Genomic DNA, 26662 nt, shown 5'->3' with positions numbered 1-26662 from the left:
AATGGTGACCCAACCTGGATGACCCCCAGGCTGGATCACCTTCTCAGCAGACCCATGAGCACGAAAACAACCTGTCATAAGCCTGGGCTCTTCAGATTTCAATGCGTTCGTACTCCATACAAGCATGGTAACAGAGGTCTTGCTATGTTCTGAATGTTTATGTCTCCTCAAAACTCATATGTTGAAATCTTACCTCCCAAAGATGATGTTAGGAGGTAAGGGGTTTGGGACATACTTAGGTCATGAGGCTGGAGCCCTTACGAATGGGATTGTGCTCTTATAAAAGGCTCCAGGGAGGTCCCTTGTCTTTCACCACCTGAGGACACAGGGAGAAAGCACCATTTACAAACCAGACACCACATTTGCCAGGGCCTTAATCCTGGACTTCCAGCTTCCAGAGCTGTAGGAAATAAATTTCAGTTGTTTATAACCTACCCAGTCTGCGGTATTTTGCTATAGCCACCTAAAAAGACTAAGACCGGGTCTGATTCAGTACTCTAAAAATGTCAAATTAGTAAGCATTGCTATAAAGTTCAATACTGCAAAAATAAAGGTATGCACCCCCACATAATTCATTGAAATCATGTTTGTCATAGTAGCACCTTTAAAGCCTGAAATTATAGAATATTCAACTGATATAATGAATGTCTCAGTATAAGATATGTTGACTAGTAGGTTTACATTTTGTTATCTAAGATCATTTAAATTTAATCATGGCTTCCCATATCCTACCTTCTACCTGGAACTGTAGCCTCTAATAAGCAGCAATTTTCTTTTTGCTTTTTGTTGTTTTTTTTTGTTTTGTTTTGTCTTTTTGCCTTTTCTAGAGCCACTACTGTGGCATATGGAGGTTTCCAGGCTAAGGGTCTAATCAGAGCTGTAGCCACTGGCCTACGCCAGAGCCACGGTAATGCTAGATCTAAGCCACATCTGCAACCTATACCACAGCTCACAGCAACGCCGGATCCTCAACCCACTGAGCAAGGCCAGGGATCAAACCCGAAACCTCATGGTTCCTAGTCGGACTGGTTAGCCACTGAGCCACAATGGGAACTCCTCTTTTTGCTTTTTGAATCTACGTGCCTGTTCTCCTCATAGTTGAGGAAAATGGCCAAAACATCAATGCATGTAAAGAGTAATATGAAGCACCTAGACAGTCCACATACACAATGATCTGTAGCAAATGAGTCTGTTACACCAAAAGAGAGTCTGTTTAACTATCTTGTTTTAATATCATGTTGGCAATAGATTAATCCAGAAATACAATCCGTGCTTTAAAGAGATAAAGGTTATTTCTTAAGACTGAATGTAAACAGGTAAAAATGATAAAAATAGATTCTATGTTTACTGTTTTTAATGAATAATGATGAATCTTTATGGTATTTATTTACTGAGTATCTTTGAAAGAAACACATCATCAATTTCCTATCAATGTCTCTCCCGCATGATACCAGGTACATGGAAGCCACTCAAAAAAATACATCTTAGAGTCTCCGTTGTGGCTCAGTGGTTAACGAATCCGACTAGGAACCATGAGGTTGCGGGTTCGATTCCTGGCCTCTCTCGGTGGGTTAAGGATCTGGCATTGCCGTGAGCTGTGGTGTAGGAAGATATTTCTTAAAATGAATAATGAATGACACGATACATGGTTTCAAAGGTGTTTACTATTTGGTCAAACAATATTTTTTAATTGTCAGTCATAGAGCAAAATGTACATTAACACACATGTTAATACTAACACACATGTTAAGTATTCTTCACACCTGCATTATTGCTATGTGACACCATCTTATGGCTGGTGAGAAAATGCAATTCTTGAGATCACTGTTGGCTTTTATCAGTCATTTTCCTCACTGTCAAATCTTTCCTTAAGAGACGTGGGAGTGTGAATTGGGGTTGGGATGTTCAATTGTAGACCAACTTTCCGTATCTGCTAAATGAATAAACAGGCCCTAACTTTTAAAATTGGTAGAAAAATAACCACAATGGGTAGAAATTTTTTTTTTTTTGCAAGGAATACCATATAGGAAAAATCTAGACTGAACACAAAAGAAGTATCGTCTGAATGTCTCTCAATCACCCATCAGAAACATCTATTTCTTAAGTCAATCAGTCTTTGACATACAGCCATGCAGCTGTTATTTTGTATTTACTTAAAATAGCCTCTGCTAAATAGTTGTATTCATCTTTAAAAGTAAATTGCTTAAAATTACCTTCAATTTCTTTCTATAAATTACAAAGCAAACACATTGGCCACTTGGATACCGAAACCTGAACTGTCACCATCTTTACATACTGTATTGCCATTTGCTGTGGTATAACCACAACCTAAGTCACGAGAAAGCAATTCTGGCTTTTTAATGGACTCTGGTAGAGTTTACACTTAGAGATAAAATATCAAACAAGGGCTGAATGTAGTAGGGCTAACAAAACTTTCCTGATGTCACAGTTCATATTATTTTAGAATGGTTCTTAAAACAATCCTACAAGTCAGTCCCTAACTGAAATATAAAACAAAGTAAAAGCTCTGAGTAATCTTTCTCTCCTGGGTTCACTAAGGCCTTGAAATCAGTTACATCCGTGTTGTATACTTTTTCATCCTCGTCCGCATTTTGATGTACATGCTGGTGAAAGCACTAGAACAAATTAACTGAAAGAAAACCACTCTGAAACTACTTGAACATTTGATCCGACCAGAGAGGTTTAAAAGCTTATACAGCCTACTCTGCATTTTTTTATCCAGGTCTTGGTGTCTAAAGGATTACGGAATGCATGTTTCTTGCTTCGTGATGATTTTTAGTGGGCATGACACATTTAAAAAAGTGGGTATTTACTAAAGATCTCATCTATCAGGCTCTTCAGACTGGAACTGAAAGCTTTTTTGAAGCATTTTTAACAACAAATAATGGCTTATTTCACAGATCTGAAACCAATAATCAGTTTTCCCAATGTACGGTTGAAAAACAAAATTATCTTTGGTCTAAATAGGATCCAGCTTAAAAATCCCTTTGGAGCTGTTTTATTTATTAAATGTCTCCATTAACACACCTTTCATTTCCTATCACTCCAGTTCGATTTCTCCTGCATACAATGTGATGAGCAGAATGGCTATGAAGCCGGTTAACATTCCAGCATTCTGAATCATGAAGAAGGTGAAATCGGTTTTCCTTCCAGTTACCTTTTCTCGCAGCATATCGTTCATCTCTGGAAACTAGAGGAAAGATCTATTGTTAGATAACTGTTGCCATCTTGTGGTAAAACATAAAACAGTCGTTTAAAGCTTCCTGTGGAGATGGGAGAGGATGAGCATTTGTTTCAGTGGTTGAAATATTTTCCTACAGAGAGCATGATAGCGCTCGCCAGCCCTAGCTGACATCAACGAGAAGAAAAATACTAAGTGAGTTAATCAGTGGGATAGAATTTACTTCTTTTGAGGTCTTTCTTTCTCCCTTTCTCTCTCTCTCAATCTCCCTCTCTCCCTCAATTTCTCTCTCCTTCTCTCTCTCAATATCTCTCTCTCCTTTCTCCCTCCCTCTCGCTCCTTCTCTCTCTCTCTCCCTCCCTCTCTCCACCCTTACTCTCTCTGATCCATCACATCATCCGTATAGGACCTCAAATGCATCTAGCCTTTTCCATCCTTAAAATCTTCACAGCCATCAAAACCTCTATCAGAACTCATTTCCATCAAAGTTTTCAACGAGCTAAATCTTTGAGGTTTCAGCTAAAATCATACTTTCCTAGGAAGGTTTCTCTCAGGTCCTCCTAATTTACATGAGATTCCCCTCTTATCATCTTTCCTCACATATATTGCTCTTCCTTTCATTTCGCAGTTCTTTTTAAATCTGTAATTATGCAGTCATCTGTGTGGTTTTGTTTGTCTGCTGCATTTCAGGTTCCCCTCTTTGCAGATGGAAGCCTCAGGAAAACAAGCACTGTGCCTTTTTGTCCACTCCAGGGGCCACACTGCCTTACCAATTCCCAGGCATGGTACAGAAATATCAATCAATAGTAGCCAATTAAACAAATTTTTAGAAATCACTATATATTTACTTCCTGCTCTCTTCAATTTGATTCCTTTTGCTTTCTCTACCCCTCACAAAATCTCAAGGTTTTTAAATAAATTGTGCACTGTTTTAGAACAGAAGACTATAACAACTGTATTGCAATGAAAGAGATTGAAACCCCAAGTTCTATACTTAAAATCTACCCTTTCTTGGCAAATAACTTCTACCAAATACAGTGGAAGTTATAAGCAGTGGTATATGTACAGTGGAGCATTGTACCACAGCATCCAAGAGGTCTTCAGAATCCACAGTTAATCCATGTGCCTAATTTAAGAAAACTATTACTATGATAAAATGGATGAAAGTTGTGAAGACATTCTGAAAAAAGCAACACTGCCGAAGTATATACAGCATCATTTATCAGTGTTATTTCTTTAAGCTGAATACCTCTAATAGATGCTGTTCTTAGATCAGAGAAAGAAGTGGATGACCTAGAATAAATACGGTAGGAGGCATTTATTCCGTAAAGAAAAAAATAAATGATGTGATGGTTCTAAGAGATGAAATCCTTGCTCTTATAAGGGTCTGTACAGAACAGCAACCATAGCTAGACAGCTATCATTTGGAATTAAGAATGCAGATAAAGGAAATTAAATTATTAAACTATGTATGTCATACATACTTAGTTCCAAATGCAAAGGAAATATTCCTTGATTTGCATATACTTAGCACATTCTCATATTCTGGAAAGCCGCCCATGATTTATTTGAAAATCCACAGGACCACTGATACTTTCCCTCTTACACAAACAGAAATACAGACATAGCATAGACATAAACATAGATGCAAATATATCCTGACCCAAGTAAATATCACCTAATTTTAATTTGCCAGTTTTAGTTTAACCCCAAAGGCTCTCACTGTTTAGAACTTTGAAATAACAAAATGCTATTTACTCTTAATAAGTCATTTCTTTCCAAATGGGACATCTTCATGAAAGAGGGGTGAAAAGTCCTACAGCAGAATACAAGCTTTGCCCACAAGATGAAACACCTGGGAAAACATCTCTGCTTCAGCAAAAATAAGTCATTTCATCCTCTGTCTCTGAGATCCTAAGTCAAAGGATCAATGAGAATTACTTTCAAATCACTATTAATACAAACTACTCAAAAAGACTTATCTGCTGGACCAGGAATATTTTCTATTACTACAGAAAGGCCTTCCACATGTGGAAGGCAAAAGGTCACCCTTACTTCATAAGTGAAATGTTTCTTTCCAAATTTAAATTAAAACGTGATAAAAGCTTAAAAATTCTTACCATGTCCGCCAGAGAAATGTAAAGGAACATGCCTCCAGCAAGTGCAAATATGATATTTGGAGCAAAATTATTGCCCACCAAAATGCCTAAAGCTAGCCCAACATAGCAGGAACACGCAGAAAGGAAATTGAATAATAGGGCTTGTCGAGTGCTCATTCCTGCATTGAGGAGGATCACAAAGTCCCCTAGAAGAAGAACAACACATTAAGTGAATAGTTTTCTTCTAAATTTGGATGAGATAAAAGATAATCACCAATGTCCTAAAAGGACTCCTCCATTTTTGAGGCATCAGCAGGATTTTTTTTTTTTTTTAATTCTCTTGAAGTATGGTTGATTTACAATGTTCTGTTGGCTTCAGGTGCACAGCAAAGTGATTCAGTTACACATATACATATATATATTCTTTTTTAAACATCAGCAGGAATTTTAAGAGTGCGTCATCTGAAGTGTCTCCCTCCCCTGCAACCGAGGAGTAACCGCCTCTGATAAGGGAGCAGAACCCCTTACCTAGCTCGTGAGGGAACTCCTCACAGAGGATGGCTATGGAAGTGCTGAGTCCCTGCAGAAGAGACAGGGTGAAGGAGGCCCCGATGGCCAGGCCGTCGATGAAATTGTGGAGGGCGTCACTGAGCGTTATCATCCAGGCAATTGTCCCTATTTCTGAGAGTTTCGGCCCCTTCAGACAGCTACAGCAACTTGACTCTTTTTTTCCATCCTGTAAAATAACAGAAAATAATCAACAGGCTAGCTAGCATTTCTTGGGAGTCTAAGAGATACAGAGAAGTAGGAGATGTGTTATTTATTGAGAGAGACAAGTGTTTCCAACAGAAAGTCTCTCCTGGTGGATAGGAACCCTTAATCCTATAGAACAGAAGAAAAAACTTACAATAATGAGAAAGGAAAGGAATAGAGGGACAGGGCCCGGACAAACCCCTTAAAAGACATTTTACTTTGGTTTCCCCATCAAACAATCCTTTTGACCTGCATGAACAAATTCTCACTCTTGCCTTCCCAAAATGTAACAGACCTTAGCCTAAGGATTCGATATATTCACACACTTTAAAGTAAGTTTTTCAAAGACTAAATGTAAAGTATTTTCCATGTTGCAACTTAGACGTGAAATCCACGTTTAAAGCACAATGAGGCGTTCCCGTCGTGGCTCAGTGGTGAACAAATCCGACTAGGAACCATGAGGTTGCGGGTTCCATCCCTGGCCTCACTCAGTGGGTTAAGGATCCAGCGTTGCCGTGAGCTGTGGTGTAGGTCGCAGATGTGGTTGTGGTGTAGGCCGGTGGCTACAGCTCCAAATGGACCCCTGGCCTGGGGACCTCCATATGCCGCAGGAGCGGCCCTAGAAAAAGACCAAAAAAAAAAAAAAAGGCACAATGACATCAAGGAACTTTTGTCTTTTATCCTAATCTATCCTCTGCCACTGTGTGACTGTGAGCAAGTCATCTGGGCCTCAGGTTCTTCAATTGTGAAGTGAAGAGAGTGCACTAAATGATTCGTTTATTTTTTAATGACTTATGAAGTTTCCACTGTCTTCCAGGTGGTGTGTTGGGTGTTTAGGCTGTAACAACATGGTCCCTATGAGCCCTGAAGTTCAATGAGTCTCTTAACAAATTCCATCAAGTGTGATTGGAACAGGCTTGACTTTATGTTAACCCTTCTTTCCACTGGGAAACAATAATAAAAACAGAAAATCCTACAATGAACTCTTTGCAAGAATTTAGATTTCCAAAACATTTACAGAATTGCATAAAATCAAATGGCAAATGCCAACTGAAGCATTTTCCAGAAACTGTGGAAAAATATAATAAAAATAATAATTCATTTTTAAGTAGGGAAGCAATTTGCAATTAACTAGAGAACATTTTATTCCTAATTCTCCTCCCCTCAACTCTACCTCAGCAACTAATCAACAGATTTATTGAGCATCTGCAATTTGTACAACAGTGTGCTACATGCTATGGGAAGTGCAGAGAACTGGAAAATACAGCTTCTATCTTCAAGAAGTTGGATTTATTTTGGAGAAACAAAATGTAAATCATATGTCCAACTTTTAAAAATGGGCAACACATATCAGCTTGAGAAGGGCTTCCTTGAGAGCAATCATCTGAGAGGTTATGCATTTACTCTGAGATCACTTAATGGCTCAAAACACTTTGGGGACTATTCTCTCAGGACTGACTTTAGATCTTGCAACACATCATTTCACTGTCTCATTTGTGGCAAATCTTCATCCTTGAGGGATTTTCTTTTTTGGTGGGGGGAGGGCATGCCCACAGCATTTGGAAGATCCTGGGCCAGGGATCAAACCTGCACCACAGCTGTAACTAGTGCCATAGCAGTCACGACACCAGATCCATAACCTGCTGAGCCACCAAAAAACTCCTGAGGGATGTCTTTTGTTTGTAGACCACCCAAAAGTCATTTGGGCCAATAAATTCTTAAATCAATATAGAAGGAGGGAAGATTGTTATTTGTTGCCATGGTAGTGGCAGAAATAGTAATAGCAAAGGGTATGGTATTTATTTCTTGCCAAGCACTGTTCTAAGCACTTTATTTAATGCCTTTAGAACCATCCTATGAGTTAAGCACTACTATTATTATCAGTTTAAGTACTACTGTTATCATCTAAAGCACAGAAATGCTGGTGAACTTACCAGGGATACAAAGGAAATAAGTGGGCTTCTCCTGGTAACTGTTCTACTATTCCAAACTCATGGCAGGGGGAGGAGAACACGTCTTATTTGTGATTAAGTCTGAAGGCGATTCACAAGGAAAACATCCCTTCTCTCAAAAACTCTTCTAAACAGGTGAAGCAACATTGGAATAGTGTTTAATCTCCTTCTATTTTAAAAGGCAATTCGCATCAGCATAACAAGAATTCCATCTGGTCTTAAAATGTGGTCTTTTACTGTACAGTGTTAAACTCGGGCTAATTAAACATTTTAAGAGCTTATCTGAGGAGGAATCGATTCCAATCTGGCAGTGTCCATCGGAAGTGGTTAAGAGCACTCCACCAACAGGAAGCACAGGGAGTGACTTTCATAGAGAAAAGGCAGAAGCAAAGCAAGGAAGACATCAATTGGCTTTGGCTTAAAGCCTAGCTGACTGTTTGCAAAGGACTGTCGCCTTATGTTTTGATTTTGTAACTTTGAGGCATTTATTGGCTTAAATGTTGGTGTGCTTACCTATGTCATTAGAGCCACTTCAGTCTAATTGCCTCCGTCTTTAATTAATTTAATAACTGATATAGCTAATATAAAATAACCATGACTTAGTACATGTCAAATAGGTGGCTTGGGTAAGAAATGCCCTGGATCAGGAAGCAATTGCTGCCAAAGGAGAAACAAAGGTGGTCATGAGAAGAGCCATAGAGGAAGTAACCTTAGCTTTGCAAAAACTTATTGCCAAGATATATTTAATAAGACCCCTTGTTTTCCTCTTCCAACCCAGTTCACCTAATCATATATTTATAATTTCCTTAATGTACCTGTAATGATTTAGGGAAAAGATTAAGAGACCCAAGTCTTGACTACCTGATATTTCGTTCAGAGTCTATATACAAACTCCTTTCATTCCCCAAAAAAGAAATTAAATTAATATATCAGGGAATGGTTCTCTTACCTCTAAGTACAGATATTATTGACTCTATTTATTATGCTTCCTTTTAGCTCTATAAGCTTAAGTCTCAAATGATGCCGTTGGGTAGGTTAACGGTTATACATTTTTAATAGCCTTGCAACAAATGAAAGCAGGCAAACATTCACAAGTGGTTCTTTTTTAATTCAGTTGGAACAAAATTAATGAGCAGAGAACACACTAAATTCAACTCCCTCTAATTAAATTAAGGAGTATTCTTCTCTTTCCCTTTCTTTTTGATTTTCCCTTGTTGCTGTTGCTTGCTTGATTTCTCTCTTGTTTGACCTGTACACTAAATGTGAGGCTATTTCTAACCTCAGCCATGATAAGGCAACTCAATCCAGTGAAAGGACCATCAGTCTGAAATTCAGGAAAACTGAGTTCTTGCTTGGCTCTGACAAGAATTACAGTATAATCACCATCAAGACTCTTAACTTCTCTCACCTTAATTATTAATGAAGATGAAAGTCAAAGCAAAGTGCAGATTAATCAGAATTGGGGAGAAAGAATATCATGGTCCAAAGTTATGAAAGTAGAGGGGAGATTGAGTAGAATCCCAATGTAAGTATGGAAGGGAAGAAGCAAAAAGTAACAGAAAAGAAAGTACCAAGAAAAACAAAAGGAAGAAAGCAAGTGTGCTTACTATTTAAGCATGGAGTTGGAAGACCAAGAAGAGAAGGAGGGTAGTATGAGGAAGACAAGGAGAAGGAGAAGCATCATGAGGTGGGAGGAAGAAGAAGAAAATCAAAACAGGATAAGAAGGATGAGGAAAGGATGAAGAACGAGAAGGAGGGCAAGGAAGAGCAAGAAGAGGAGGAGGAAAATGAGAAAAGAAAAAGAAAGGACTTAGCTATCCTGCAGAGAATACAGATCATATAAATACGGCTTTCAGCTGCAATGAAATACTATGCAGAGTAGTAGAGATGGATGAATTGCTATACTTTCCCACAGCTAGGGATGCCCAGAATATAGTGTTGAGGTAAACGTGTGTGTGTACACCATTTATATACATAAATGTATATATTTAAGTACATATGTCTAGTAGGCACCTTTTTGTAAAAAGTATTATTATTATAATTCCATGATGATACAAGCATAAATATATCTGGAAAGTTATATACAAAAATGCTAATCATGGTTCTCCCTGGGAGACAGTACTGTGGATAATCTTTGCATTTTTCTTTTATCTTTTATGGATGTTCTACTTTTGAACGTATTTTATATTATTTCGGTACTCAGAAAACAGAACACGAAAGCCTTGGGGTAAGAACCAGCAAGAGGGAAAAGAGAACCAGTGGTGACTCAGGAGCTATCATCAGTGACTAAAGTGAAGCTGGAGAAGCAGGCTGCCTGCCAGGTTTGGTCCTCATTAAAAAGATAGTGTATCGTCACTAAGTGAAACTTTATTGGGATGATGGCCTCAAAGATCAGCAGGAGCACCATCAGACCTCACTTTGCATTGGGGGAGGCAAGGTGAGCCATGATTAATTAATAAAAATGTTTTTATGTTTTATTGTCTATATGTTTTATTGATAAGAAGGTAAAAGCAAGCAACGATTGCAAGTGAAAGTTAAATTTCAAATTCCACATCCCATGCTGACAGAATTTTGCAGAGAAGGCAGTCTGATTTTTTTTTTAAAGCCAAGTCAAAAAGTAAAGTAGCAACCTACTTAAAAACACAATAAAGATGGCAAATGGAAGTAGAAATGACAACAAATAAAAGATAAAAATTATAAGCCCATAAAAGAGAAATTAGTGTAATATAAATAAAAATAATAAAATACTATTTTAAGAGGTTGCAAAAAAAGGAGGGTGAGAATTAAGGAAAGGAGCACTGAATGCAAGCTAGTTTAATTATTAAAGGGTATGGGCTTTGGCACCAAATGGATACGAGTTTAACTCTCTGAAGGACTCTCTGTGTCCTTCAAAAAGTTACTTGGGTCCTAGCTAATGTGATAAAACAAGAAAAGGAAATGAGGAGTTCCCGTTGTGGCTCAGTGAACGAATCCCACTAGGAACCATGAGGTTTCAGGTTCGACCCCTGTCCTTGCTTAGTTGGTTAAGGACCTGGCGTTGCCGTAAGCTCTGGGGTAGGTTGCTGACATGGCTTGGATCCTGCATTGCTGTGGCTCTGGTGTAGGCTGGTGGCTTCAGCTCCGATTAGACCACTAGCCTGGGAACCTCCATATGCTGCAAATGCAGCCCTAGAAAAAGACAAAAAAAAAAAAAAAAAAAAAAGGAAATGAAAAGTATATACACCCATCACAAAAATGAACTCAAAAGCAATCATAGACCTAAATGTAAAAGCAAAACTCTGAAAGCCTAAGGAGATAACACAGGAGAAAACCTAGATGGCGCTGAGTATGGCCATGACTTTTCATATACAATGCCAAAAGCACAATCCATGAAAGAAATAATTGATAGCCTAAACGTTATTAAATTAAAAACTTCCACTTTGCAAAAGACAATGTCAATAGAATGAGAAGACAAGCCACAGACTGCAAGAAAATATTTGCAAAAGTCACCTCTGATAAAGGACTGTAAAACAAAATACATAAAGAGTTCTTAAAACTAAACAACAGGAAAATAAACAGCATCATTAAAAAAAAATGGCCCAAAGACCTTAACAGCACTGAACAGACCAAAGATATACAGATGGAAAATAAGCATATGGAAAGATGCTCCACATCATATTTCACCAGGGAAATGAAAATTAAAACAAGATAACACTGTACACCTATTAAAACGGCCAAACACAGGAACACTGACAGCACCAAATACTGGCAAGGATATGGAACAAAAGGCACTCTCATTCATTGCTGGTGGGAATGCAAAACGGTACAGCCACTTTGGAAGACAGCTGGGAAGTTTTCTTACAGAACTAAACATACTCTTTCCATATGATCCTGCCATCATAGTCCTTGGAATTTACCCAAAAAAGATGAAGACTTCTGTCCACACAAAAACCCAACAGAGATGTTTACCACACCTTTATTCCCAATTGCTAAAACCTGGAAGCAACGAAGATATCCTTCATTAGGTGAATGGCTAAATAAACTGTGGTACATCCAGACAACTGGAATATTGTTATCCCTCCCCCAAAGGCACCATCAAAACACAAAGGGACACGGATAAATCTTAAACTCATAGGACGAAGTGAAAAATGCCAATCTGAAAAGGCTCCGTACTATATGACTCCAACTATATAACATTCTGGAAAAGGCAAAACTCTAGAGACAGTGAAAAGATCAGTCGTTGCCAGGGGGCAGAGAAAGGGAGAGCGATGGGTAGGTGGCGTACAGAGAATTTTCAGGTCAGTGAAAACACTCTCTATGATACTGCAATAACAGATACATGTCATTATACACTTGTCCAGATCCCCGGAATGTAAACTATGGACTTTGGGTGATTATGATGTGTCCATGCAGGTTCCTCACTTGTAATAAAGGTACTGGCCTGGTAGGGGATGCTGATAATGGAGGAGGCTATGCAAATGTGTGAGAATGGGCTATGTGGGAAATATCTGTATTTTCTTCCCGATTTTGATATGAACCTAAAACTGCTTTTTAAAAATTAAGTCCCCATCCAAAAAATTACTTGGAATTTGATATCAGATATCTTCTCCGTAGAAAGGACACTACAACTTCATAAGATTGTTGTGATGATTAAATGGATGTTTATAAACTGCTAAGTGCTCCATGATTATTATGTCACATAGATCATTTTACCTAACAAAGTTACAGATGAACACAGCATTATTACAAGGAAGAAAAACAAAAACTAAGAGAAAAGTGTGCAAGACTCAAGATGTCTCGTGATGGCCCTTTAATACATTCAGGAGCATACTGATCATTGGAGAAAATGGGAATGAGTATATCTACAAAAAAAAAAAAAGAGAGAGAGAGAGAGAGAGAGCTTTAGCAAACTGAGAGGGTACAGTAACTTATTAAAAAGAAAAAAAGAAAACTTTTAACAAGGATGCTTGAAAAAAGCTATTGAGCTTTCAACTACTGGAGTTCAAAGTGTGTGAAAGTCAGGAGATTAATTAGCCAGAAGGTAAAATTTACCATGAAAAGTATGGAATTTGAGTTAACAGGCTTATATGAATCAGACAATTAACTGGGTATAGGAAGAAAGGAATCTTTAAGATGTAAACAAGGAGTTACTGTTATGGCTCACTGGGTTAAGAATCCCACATAGTGTCTGAAAGATTCGGGTTTGATCTCTGGCCTCGCTCAGTGGATTAAGGATATGGCATTTGCCACAAGCTGAGCATAGGTCACAGATGTGGCTCAGTTCCATCGCAGTATTGAGATGGCTGTGCCGTAGGCCTCAGCTGCAGCTCTGCCCTAGCCTGGCAACTTCCATATGCCACAGGTCCTGCAGTAAAAAGATAAAAAAAAAAAAAAAAAAAAGCATGTAAAGTCATATCTTGGAGTTCCTGCCATGGTGCAGTGGGTTAAGAATCCAACTGCAGCAGCTCAAGTCACTGTGGATACATGGGTTTGATCCCGCCCCAGGGCAATGGGTTAAAGGATCCAGCATTACTGAAGCTGTGGTATAGGACGCAGCTGTGGCTCATATTTAACCCCTGGCCTGAGAACTGCCATATGCTGCAGGTGAAGCCATTTAAAAAAAATATATATGTAAAATAATATCTTGCATATTCAGCATCTCACAGTTTACAAAGCACTTCCATATATTAGAGTCTTCATTTTCTTTTGACCTTTACAACATCCTCATGAGTAAAACAGAATAGATATTGGTATCCTAATTTTAGAGATGAGGAGAATGACAATCCAAGCATATAAATAACTTGCTCAGTGTCACACAGGAGGTGTTAGGATTAGGCTCCTTAATTATTTACTGAACACCTATTTTATAGCAGGCAGGGACTGAGCTGAGAATAGAGGACAGAAATATAAAGAAAAGAAACTCTATGTTGGTGGAATTCACCATCCAAAAGGAACACACAAGATTCAAATTTCAGCCAAATATCCAGGGAGCTATGGAGGATACACAGATCCAGAAACCAAGGGGTGAGGTTAGGGTGGCCCATCTCATGTTGACACCTAATAATCCACTTTAGGAATACTTGCTTGCTGTCTCCAAGATGTTAGACTTGGTGGATTTGAAGGTCCTAATGTCCAAAGGAGTAATTCTTCCACAAGGAAAGATATCATTTTCTGATTCATTGGAAGTAGAGGGTAATCCCTGGAAACTTGGGGGTCTTTATGTCCCTAAACCATCAACTGGAAGAGACCTCGCCAATCCAGGTGACACAAGACAGTGAGGTAACCAGAGAATGCCGAGTGGAATGAGGCAGCTGTAACTACCACTCGGGCCTTATAACCAGCCACAGAAGGAAGGAGCAGCTCTAACTTACATTCCTGTTCCTCAGTTGCCCCTTTTCTCCCGTTCCCCTTCCCCCAGTATTTTAAAAGGAGAATACTGGTGCTGGCCACCACGTTCGATTCAGGCTGTGATATGACTGAGCTGATAGCGCACAGGGGTGACATGATTGCTGGCAGGACTATGTGCATCCCCTGTGTCGGGGACATGCACATCCAACCCTGATGGAGAAGAGTGGAGGCTGACAGGGGGAACAAACGAGAGGCGGTGGAATATACCAGGGAGCCTTCATTTCTCCGTTCAGATCCAACCGTTTTCCCAGCTCTCTGCTCCGATCTGTATGAACCCCATCAAAGGGCTCCCATGCTCCTGGCTTCTAGTTGGTCCCAAACAAACTGTTCTAACATAAAACTGGAAAGAAGACAAGAGGAGACCAGAGTATTTATCCCTCAGGCTCCCTCTCTGAGGGGCAATTTTAGGCTGGGCTATGTCCTTCATTGAAGATCACTGCCCCACTGAACAGTGGCTTTCTGTACAAGACTAGCTCCCTCCCATTCTAGTAACTTCTTCCTTTCCCATTCCCTCTGGATGTAAGACTGCTAACAATTTCCACTATTTCAAGCTCCAGGTTTACTGCATTTCCCCCTGGGGTTCCACCTACACTTTGCCCACACTATGGAAAATTGCCCCTTTTCTATTTATTATTTATCCTTACTTGAAAGTGTCACCTCTTTCTGAAAAGGACATGATGGATCCAAAGTCAGATACTCATAGACTCGAAATATACTATTAAATATATTTTAATGGAAACACTTAGAAAAAGGTTTGAGCAGACACGAAGATGTAAAGAGTTAAAGGCACTAAACAAATATAAAATGTTGATGGGCTTTGCTTTTATGACTCTATTTTCTAGCGATTTCAATGGACTTTATAGCTGGTGGCTTCTTTATCCTTCCTCTGGCCCTGAAAAGTCAGTCTCAGCTCACTCTAACCAAAATCAAACTTCATATGAGAAAAGAGAAATTAATTTTATCTTCAATATATATAACCAAATATAATTCAAATGTGCTTAGTCTCTAGTCATTTGGTTTCAGGAAAACCTCATAACTATTTTCATAACCCTTTGCCAGTGAAAATAACCATTAACAAGAAAATAACAATTTCCAGAAACCGTGAAAATTGTTTCCTTTCCCTCCATCCCTTCTGTGAAATGTGAGTGAAGTTGTTTTTAGCTCTTTAAGAGTTGAAATCACTGGCTTTCATTTTCAGTTTGGGGCCATATCATTTTACTGTTTTGAAAAAAATAATTCAGGAGAAATCTGAAAGGGTTTTCAGGAAATTACGCTGCTATTTTCCTAATGAAACTTCAAGTGTATACTAATTAAGTGTTTACAGTTATCCTAATGGACCGTTTGTGCCATCCTAAAAGGGTGCCTACTGTTACTACAGACGAGGAGGGCATTAAGGCTCTGCTACATTTGGGAAGCAGGACATCATTTCTTTAAAAAGCCTGGGTCATGACCTCCCCAGCCCACACAACTCTCACTGCTACTGAAACGTCACAAAGGGAGTCAGAAGGCGCCAGGAAATTGGTTAAGTTCTAACATAAGTTGGAGAAATCTGTTGCTGGGCTCCTGAAAAACAAGTGATCCCCCCCCCCCCAATGCAGGGACATCTACATTGCTCAGCATCAAGTCTTCCAGAATAATTCAGGGGAGGGAACAGGGGTAGGGTTGGGTGCGGAAGAGGAGCCAACCCCGCAGCAGCGGCCTGGGGTGTAATTACCATTTGACATGAATTGTGTGAAAAGAACAGAAATATGGAAGATGCCACCCAATGTCCTACAAAGGACGTTTGCAGCCCTGCAAGAGACAAGGACAAGCTCTCTGACTGGCAGAGATCTAGAAACACAAGCCTCTTAGGAGCAAGATGATTGAGAGAGAGTGATGAGGCCTAGGGTGACAGATGACAAGGGGGACGAGATCAAATGCCAAGCGCGGTCACCACAACAGAAGAGCCCGTTAGGACCACAGTCAGAGAGTTAAGAAATAGGCAGTCTGCCGGTAGAGAAGAAAGTGAGCAACAGAGGGTTAGAAGAAACGCTGTTCTCTGAGGAGGCAACCAGTCCTGGGTCTCTATTGCAAGAGTTGAGAAAAACGGAGGCCATCTCTACTTTGAGGGTGGAGAGGGAGGGGTGAGAACTACACAGGAGAAAGGGGTACCAGGGCCTCATTCTTCCTTAAAGATGTAAACATGATACTCTGAAGATCTGCTACCAGGTTAAGGACATAAATGTGATAGAGGGGGACTGAGCATGAAAGACACAGGATATCCTCAGAGAGCATAGGAGAGTAATCCTGATGAGAGTAGTGGTAAAGTCATTAGCAGTACAAGTCATTCAATCTTCACAATAACCCTAGGTGGTGAGTAGCCCATTTTACAGATGAAGAAACTGAGGTATAAAGAGGTAAATTAAGTAACTGTCCAAAGTCACACCTCTAGAAAGAAGCAGACACAGGATTTAAATGCCTGTGCCAAACAAGCTATGCCTATGATCACTAGGAAACAAGGGGTTTTATTTTCTCCTCTTTCACTCCTGTTCATCCAGCATCTAGCACTGCAGGCACTCTGAATACATGAATGTACAGTAATAGTAAAAGTACATTTTCTCTCATGACAGGTTCACAAATCATTGTCACATGAAGCATCTATTCCAATCTTTCCAAAGAGCAAACATGTGGGCATTTACACAATGTGGGAGACATGTGCATAGAAAAATGGTCATTAATCAGTTCCAAATTGGTTGGTCTACATTAAAAAAAAAAAAAATCCTCTGAAAGTGCAGAAGTGTTTTTGTTGTTTTCTCACCGATTCTTTAAAGTTAAGGAGCCAAATCAAAAGCTCCTGAAGGACAAGGAATTTTTTTTTTTCATTTCAGCCCAGAGTTTAATATAGTAGGTGTTCAATAACTATTTCTTTTAAAAAATCATGGGAGCGGGGACTTGCGTGCTGAACTGGATGGAGCAGAGGGATGCCAAATCCCATTCTGGTCAGCAGGTGGCAGTGTGCCCACCTCCATCCCAGCCACCCCCAAAAGGCAGAGGAGTTTTATCAGCAGCCATCTTGTATCTACCTTGAGGAGACTTACACATTTTCCAGAAGACTGTTGGAGGAAGAGGGCATAAAAATCAGAATAGTAGCAACAAAGGCAACTAATGCTGTTGAATGCTTAGCATTTTCAAGGTATCCTCCTAAATGCTGTGAGCTGAGTAACTAACAACTAATCACAGACCAGGTAATGCAGGTACTAGAGGTAGAGGCTTGACCAAAACCACAAAGGTTAGAGATGGACAAGCCATTGAAACCAGATGATTTGACTCCTAAGCCCATGCAACAAAAGGCAGAGAAGACTTCTCAAAAGGCCTAAGTTCTTTCAGATAAGAAATTCTGAGTTCAGTCGTTTATTGCTATAATAACGGGTTATTTTATTGTGTTTGCCAGTCTCCATCCTGGAAGGTGCCAGTGATTCAAGTACCTCTGGTTTTGAGTGGATTACACTAAGCTGAAGTTCTGGGGTTCACTAACACTTCAGACACACTTAAAATAATACCCCTGATCACTGAGGGGGAAAAATACCATCCATAGGCTTTCAAATCTACTCCATATAATCCATTGTTTACAGACCACCATACAGTTTGAAAAAATCCTTGTTCTTTGACTGTCCCTTCCTGAGTTTTTTACATTTAATAAAATGTAATTTTAGAACCAGAGGCTTACCTAAGAGTATCAATACTTATTTAAATGTTAGGATATAGTAACACTTTGAAGAAAGAGTTCTATCCAGAATTTTCTCCCATGTCACTTTATACCAGCACTCACTGTGCCCCAGCTACCCTGGCCTTCTTTCAATTCTTAAAACCCATCAAACTCTTTCTCACCCTGAGACTTTGCACTGGCTATTTCTACAGTCACGACCTTCTCTCTGATCTTTGCATAGATAGCTGCTTCCTGCAGTTCTGATTTAGCTTAAATATGTCTCTGACCACTAAACTGAAGTAGCCACCTGGACATCATCCCATCACCATAGATCAATTCCCTGCACAGCATCTGAGACCCTATCATGTTGGGCTATGTGCCCACCAGAACAAAGAGTGCCAGAGATCAGAAGCATTTTCTGTCTAACTTGCCACAGTATCTCCAGGGTACAGAAGAGAGACTGGCACAGGGCAGGTGATCACAGGGTCCACGACAAGGGAATGAATGACAGAATGAAAACCTGAACAGCATCCTCCTGCCCTTTAACATAGTTCTACTGACTTGACCTATAGAACAAGGTGTCATTCAGAACATGAAATGTTACCACAAAATAAGGCTCAATATAAGACTGCCATTGTTGTGGTGGTGGTGTTTTGTTTTGGCCATACCCACAGCATGAAGAAGTTCCCTGGCCAGGGATTGAACCTGTACCACAGGAGTGACCCGAGCTATAGAAGTGACAACGCTGAAAGCCTTAACCAGCTGAGCCACCAGGGAACTCTGTCATTGCTGTTTAAATATATAAGTTGCATGACTGAAATTTTGGTCAAAGTGATTAAAAACTACAAATGATCCAGGGAAATTTTCTGCAAAAGTGATGACCCCCCCAATAAAGGATTTTTGCAATTTTACTTTCCAAGTGTAAAACAATTTCTAGATTGGTTTTGCAGCCTAGAAAACTATCAGTAATCCCCAACTTCAGTTTTTCTGATATGTACTTTATAACCTAGTAATACAAGTAGATGAACTAAGCATAAAACCACAGACCTGCATAGTTTACTAAAACTTCAAAGATAATCTTTATTGATGCTTTCTTGGCTATTGATTTTTTTTTCTTTAATCTGCCTTCACTGAGTTGCTGTAAAGGTTTAATAAAGTCATGCTCATTAAACAACCTGAAATTCCTAAACAGAAGAAGATGCCACCAAATTTGTTCCTTTTTACTTTTGATGCTCTGATACCTAATAACAGAAATAAAACACACACACACACACAAAAAGCCTTTAAAAATAATTGAGCTCACACACTGTGTTCATTCATTTGATAACTCAAACTTACAACAGATCTGAATAAACTGGGCCACTGATCAACACAGTGAGCAAGTTAAAGACAGGAGAAAGTGACCACTTAACATCAATGAAAAATCACTAACTTAATGCACTGAGGTCCTCAGAAAGGGACTGAAATCTCCTATATAAAAAGAATGCATATGGTAAAATAAAATTTCACCACTCGATCAATGATCTGGCTTAACCTAATGGTATATTTATTAAGTGTGAACACTTATCAACAAGGACCTACTATATAGCACAGGGAACTCTACTCAATATTCTGTAATAACTTAGATAAAAAGAATGGGTATATATATATATATATATATATGAGTTCATATATATATATATATATATATATATATGAATCACTTTGTTGTACAACTGAAACTAATGCAACATGATAAATCAACTATACACCATGCTCCTGGATTGGAAGAATTGACATGGTTAATATGGTTAATTTGCTTCCCAAAGCAATCTACAGATTCAGTGCAATCCCCACCAAATTACCCATGACATTTTTCACAGAACTAGAACAAACAATCCAAAAATTTATACGGAACTGTAACTGACCCAGAATTACCACAGCAATGCTGAGGAACAAAAACCAGGCAGGGGGCATAACTCTCCCAGACTTAAGAAAATATCACAAAACTACAGTAATTAAGACAGTGTGGTACTGGTACAAAAACAGATATGGAGACCAATGGAACAGAACAGAGGACCCAGAAATAAATCCAGACACCTATGGTCAATTAATCCAATATAAAATAAAAATTAATTTTTTTAAAAAAAGTGAATATTTAATCTGATTTTTAAACGTTTTCAACGTTTTGGTCTTTTTAGGGCCACACCTGCAGCATATGGAGGTTTCCAGGCTAGGGATCCAATCAGAGCAGTGGCTGCCGGCCAGCACCACAGCCACAGCAACACTGGGATCCAAACCATGTCTGCAACCTACACCACAGCTCAAGGCAAGGCTGGATCCTTAACCCACTGAGCAGGGCCAGGGATTGAACCCGCGTCCTCATGGATACTAGCTGGGTTCGTTAACCGCTGAGCCACGATGGGAACTCCTTCAATTATTTTTTTTATTCAGTAAGATGATCAGTGAAGTATTAATAGTTATGAAAGTGCTATGTGTGATCTGGACATTTGCCTCAGACATAAAACGCAATAGATGGGAATATATAGGCAGATAAATATCCATATGGGTGTGTGTGTGTGTGAGAGAGAGAGAGAGAATCTGTTAATGTTCTACTACAGAGCGTAGTAGGGTCAAACTTAAAAAGCATTTTGGCAAAAACCACACTTTATTTGCAAGACACTTTAACTTTGTGGTTTTTCTAATTTAAGATCCTTATTTTGAAATATACGGAATAAATATTACATGGAATAATACAATATAGAATAAATTCTGTCTCTCCAGGGGCTTATCCTTTGGACATGAATTTTATTTATTACAATAAAACATCTCATGCTTTGGCAAATTTTCCATCATGCAATCCACTGAGTAAAAATTACTCACCCGGTCTTGATCCAGTATTCCCAAACTGCAAGATGTAGCATGTAAAGAATATAGCACCACATAAATATTTCAAATGAGCAAATGGCAGAAATTTTTTTAGAAAAAGGAAAAGAAACAGACCTATTTTGGCAAGTCCAATGTCTATGACATGAACATCTTTTATAAGTTAACCTTTAAAAAACGACTTGAAAAAGCTCTTGTTAAAGAGACACCAGCAATAGAATATATTTACATTTTTCCATTGCTTATGCTGGTTTGCAGCTGGGCTTTCTACACAATAAAATTAAGCAACACTTTCTGATGCCCAGAATAATTTATTTGAACCTCTTAATTTTGTTCCCTCATTTTTCAAAAGAAAAATGTATTGGCATTCAATCTCATTTTTTTAATCAATCACCATGCACACCAGAGCAACACAGCAATTCTTCATTATACTAATGGGGGAAAAATTAACTTGACATCAAGCCTAATTGAGTAAAACCTCACTAATTCTTCTATATAGGGATAAGTCCTGCTTGATTAGTGAAAGCAATTTGGTATAGAACATGTTTAGATAAATACACTTTTATTGCTTTCCAGAACTCACAGTAACAAATAGCTTCCACAGGGTGTGGTAGAGGTCCAGAAGAAAACCTGCTACATTGTATGGATGAGATTAATGCAGCATCTCAATTACGGTGAGAACATCTTGGTGTCTCTTTAGATAAATTTCAGGTTCACCTCCCTAACAAATTATTTCAAAAGGCAATTTTAAGATGATTCCAAAGTCCTCTACAGCCCAGTCTATAAGCCAAATTCACAAATCATAAGTTATTAGCTACGACAGATTAGTAGAGTCAAAATTAATGAGATTCCACTCTGCAGGCAATCCCCAACTCACTACCAGTTGTACTGCAAAAGTTCACTTGTAAGATCATTGTTAGAAATCAGGACTGATTAGAGCTATGTTCCCATTAGGAAGGTCATGTCATGTGTACAGAAGGAACATGGGGGCTGAGACTCAAGACCTCGGGGCGGAGCGGCGGGGGGGAATCTCACCATAACTCTGCCATTTATTATCTGTGTGAACTTACGTGAGTTATTTAACTTAACTGAGTCTTAATTAAATCTGTAAATATAATACCTGTTTCACAGGACTGCTGTAGGAATTAAACATAATAGCTGGAAGGCACCTGCTCCAATGCTCTCTATTCGCACTTCTGGGCAGTTTCTTTTACCAAGTATCTCTCTGCATCAGAGAAGATTAGCTGATCGCTTGTAGAGGCACTTTAGCGAGCTCATGAACTTGAAATTATATATAGCAATTGGTGGGTCTGTATATTCTTCTGCTGAAAAAGTTCATACCTTTCATCGATCAGCTTCATAAGGGGAATTATGAAGATCTCCTGTTCTACAAGGGCCAAATGCTTAAAAATAATAATTGGAAGTATTCTCTGCACCTAGGTTAGCGTTTCATCCGGTCTTCTGTACTTAGCAATCTCCCACCCATCCTTCAAGACTGGGAAAAGTATCATCTTCTCAGGAAAGCATCCCTGACCACTTCACTTGCATCACTTCCCACCTCAACACATGCCACGTGTCAGCCCAGCAATCTGTGCACACCTCTACCAGAACACTCATCACATCCTCTATAACTCTTTTTACATGGACGTATATACCTTTAAGGAATTCCAAATACATGGCAGATGCCTGGTAAATGGATATAACTTTTTTCCTTACAAAAAAGTATTTATATTTGGACGTCATTAAACGTAGTCAAAACACTAATTTGAAAAGATACATGCACTCCAATGTTCATAGCAGCACTATTTACAAGAGCCAAGACATGCAAGCGAACTAAATGTTCATCAATAGATGAACGGATAAAGAAGAGGTGATTATACACACACACACACACACACACACACACACATACACACACACATATATATTATCAGGCATTATAAAAAAGAATGAAATTTTGCCATTTGTAACAACATGGCTGGACTTAGAAGGCATTTTGCTAAGTGAAATTAATCTGACAAAGACAAATACTGTATGATATCACTTGTATACTGTAGATATGTGCAATCTAAACAATGCAACAAACTAGTCAATAACACAAAAAAAGAAGCAGACTCACAGATCTGGAGAACAAACTAGCAGTTACAAGTGGAGAGAGGGAAGAGAGAAGGGTGAAATGGAGGTAGGAGAAAAAATGGGTTATTATGGGATTACATGAAGTCATCTGTGTTAAGCCTTTGAAAATTGTAAAGCGCCACAAAATTTATAGAATCTTTCATTCGATAGAGAATATTTTTTTTAAAAAAAATGGTCCCTTTAATTAAGAAACACATCCGGAAGCCAACGTGTCTTTGTTAAAAGAACTTTGAGTCTGACAGATCTAAATTCAAGGAAATGCCAACCTTTCTGAAAGTGCTTCCTCATCTGTGAGACGGAGGTCATCGCCCCACCAGGCAAGGCTGTACATGAATGATATCGGTCAAGTTGTGCGTATATTCCCCGCACGTGAACTGTATCACCAACATCCCACCACTCTCCACCACCGTTGCTATTACTGCTGTCAGTTATTCAGGAGTGACAGGTAACAGACATCTCCCGTGCTTACTGATGGCTTGCTCTGCCTGACACAACTATGGTTCAGGGGTGACAGAGAAGAAAAACTGCGCAGGGACAGCTTTCAGGAGGTGGAGTGCAAAATGATATGCCTGAAACTTCGTACGCAGGAGCAGGCTACTTTCATACATGATCACCTGGTTCTCAGAACTCTCCAAAGGTGGCAAGCATGCCGTTCTCCAGGTGGGCAACAGGGTGGGACTCTACTCAAGGGAACTGTCACTGTCTCTGCCTGACACCTGTGTGGAGCTTTGCTTGAGTTGGCGAATCTGGGATACAAAGGTACACGTGTCCATCCCTGACAAGAGGACACAGGCTGAGGGCTGAGACATCTGCCTGTCTGCCTCGCAATCTGTCATCACCTCCAATCACCTCTTAGCCACCTAACAGAGAGCCTATTCCAAGCCTCTTCCACTCCTCCCCAACCCCACGCTCCTTACCGCTACTTCGCACCTGTCTGAGATGGAGGCATCTGACACACACACCCTCTCCTCCACCCACAAACACACCCTCCCCTCCCCCCGAACCCACGAACACATCCTCCCTCTTCCACTCCACCTTAGAATAAGAGCCCTTCTCCCTTTGAAGACTGGCACCTCCACTAGTGATCTAGTTCCATGTAATTAAAGCGGCATTATTTTAACATCCTTTCAAATGAACTGAAGGTGTCAGAGTGTGACAGAGACAACTGGATGGATGAGTGTGTAGGTGAACACCTCTCAAAGAGAGACTGCAGTGCAAAAACTGCTGATATCATTCAAGTGGCAACCTACACTGGGCTTTAAAGTTTTACTCCAATGCCAGTAATTGTTTCAAGTTCTCTTAGTCTTTCTGACAGAGGCCAGTGGCAGACTTGAGGCATTTACATTCAGAAAGTTGTCTCTATTACCAAATAGGCTTCAAGTTTGAAAAATCACACTTTAGTTTCTAGGAAAGGTACTCAAATTTTAAAAAGGGGAAACAATGAAGATGAGTAAGCATGGAATTCTATGTTTTCATCCTCCTGTGTGCTACTCTATCCCAGGGAAAAAAGTACAAATAGACTCAAATGTCTTTGCAGCTTAGTATGAGAAGCCCTCTTCTAAATGTTGTGTAAATAAATACACACATAGATTTTAAAGTTAATCCTAGAGGAATGAAAAGTGAAGGGATGGGATTTGATGAGATCACTGTGATGAAAAATGAAGGAAAGAGAAGCAAAAAGTTTAGTGAATGGAAGGGGGGACTATATATCACATGCATATAATGTCAGACACATTGTTACATAGTCTAGTAAATTATTTTCAGAAAAAGTTTTTAATTTAAGGATTTCAGCTCCTCACTTGACAGATGAGTGAACAAAGACTCAGAGATGTTAATTAACTCTCCCAAAATCACACAACATATTTTATTGCTGAGATGTAAACACTGGCCTGTGTAACTCCAGAGCCCTTGCTTCCTTCCTCCCAGTTGTCTTGCAAAGAAAGGAGATTCCAAGAAAGCACCAAGAACATAGTAGCTAAGAGGCAGGAGAAAAAGAATAGCATCACATCACAGAAACCACCTACTGAGTAATTCCAAGAGGGAGGAAATAAGCTCCAGCAAAAGATCTGCCTTTATATTCCTAGCATTTAGCTAATAATTGGTACTCAAATGTGTGGTTAAACTACAAGAAAGCTTCAGAAAGAATGAGAATAAGTGTTAAAACAGAGCCTGTTACCTAGAAAAACCACTTGTATCATTCTGATAGGGATAGCGTAGGCACAGGTGGTTGTAGAAGTCCCAACAGGGGATCATAGGTAGTAAAGGGAAGTCTGGGGGATGTTGGGGGACCACCGTAAGTCTAGGAAGACCATCAGAATAAGCAGCCTTGCTTGACTGGTGGAGGTGAAAGAATTGCTTCATTAGGTGGCAGTGGGATGAGGCCTGCATTCAGATTCAGACCAATGGCAAGAGTTTGAGGACAGCCCTTCCGATGATTTGAATACCCATCTTACTGGATACTAAGGAGGAGCTACTATTCCCAGAAAGGAAGAGGCGGGCTTTTCCAACCCCCATATCCCTTGGATGATAAAACTGCGGCCCAGGGGATCCTCCCACAGAGCTTCCTTGTCTGCCCACTTGCATCTCTCCCCAGCATCCTATCCTAATAAATCTGTTTCTTGCCTATCCCTTTGTCTCTCGCTGAATTCCTTCTTCATGGAGACATGAAGAACCCGAACCTCAGTGAGTCCAGACCCAGGGTGAGTGATTCTCATTTAAAACCATGGGTTCAAGTCCTGTGCTCTGGCTAGGTTCAGGCCGTTAGTGCTGTCGGTTTCAATTCCAGAGAGAAATTTCGGAGAACGGGCGGTGTTTTTAAATTACTCACGATTAAATATTAGAGGAGATGATGAATAAGAGGAGGGAGCATGTAAAGATGCGTCAGCAAGTGGAAATGATAGGCAGTACGGTGCAGGGTAATGGCTAACCATCCTAACTTGGTACCTGGGTGAGCAATGGCTAAGCCACCCAGCTTCTTTGTACATCAGTTTTACAAACTTTCAGATGGAGATAATTGCTGTACTCACATCATACAGTTGTTACTCTGAGGCGTAAATGAGTTAATACATGTAAAGCACCTAAGACAATGTCTGACACATAGTTTTATATCAGTATTACCTGGTGTTTCAAGAAGTTACATAGGGAGTTCCCATTCTAGCTCAGCAGTTAATGAACCCAACTAGTATCCATGAGGATGCAGGTTCCATCCCTGGCCTCACACAGTGGGTTAAGGATCCAGGATTGCCAGGAGCTGTGGTGTAGGTCGCAGATGCGTCTTGGATCTGGCATTGTTGTGGCTGTGGTGTAGGACAGCAGCTGCAGCTCCAATTGGACCCCTAGCCTGGGAACTTCCATGTGCCTTGGGTGTGGCCCTAAAAAGCAAAAAAAAAAAAAAAAAAAAAAAAAAAAAAAAAAAAGTTGGACAGTGTAGGGAAGGAGGAGGTTTGAGAAACCTTAGGGAGTAGCAGAATCAGGGAAAAAAGAACACTTGAAGGAAGAAAAGAACTTTGATGTTTGTAGACAGTGGGGAGTAGGAAAGATTCTAGAGAGATAAATGAGAACAGGAAGAGACCATGGGAAAGAT

At 39.6% G+C, this 26662-nt stretch overlaps 1 protein-coding gene across 3 annotated transcripts in view; it reads right to left on the bottom strand.

Moving 5' to 3' along the window:
- SLC39A8 (solute carrier family 39 member 8) overlaps window positions 1645–26662 on the bottom strand; it is a 73264-nt gene continuing 48246 nt past the window's right edge. For 2 of the 3 annotated variants that reach the window (XM_021101718.1, XM_013979001.2), the window contains exons 7-9: window positions 5830–6037; window positions 5323–5507; window positions 1647–3211 (exon numbers count right to left, since the gene is read on the bottom strand). In XM_021101718.1, coding sequence (XP_020957377.1) covers window positions 3062–3211; window positions 5323–5507; window positions 5830–6037 — 543 coding nt within the window. In that variant the 3' untranslated portion in view covers window positions 1647–3061. Of the gene's footprint in view, window positions 3212–5322; window positions 5508–5829; window positions 6038–26662 lie in introns of all 3 variants that reach the window. The other variant, XM_021101717.1, reaches the window with a different exon arrangement.

The sequence above is a fragment of the Sus scrofa genome, chromosome 8, assembly GCF_000003025.6.
Source record: "Sus scrofa isolate TJ Tabasco breed Duroc chromosome 8, Sscrofa11.1, whole genome shotgun sequence".
Lineage (NCBI taxonomy): Eukaryota > Metazoa > Chordata > Mammalia > Artiodactyla > Suidae > Sus > Sus scrofa.
Note: the sequence above shows the minus strand (reverse complement) of the source record. Positions and strands in the feature narration are given on the sequence as shown.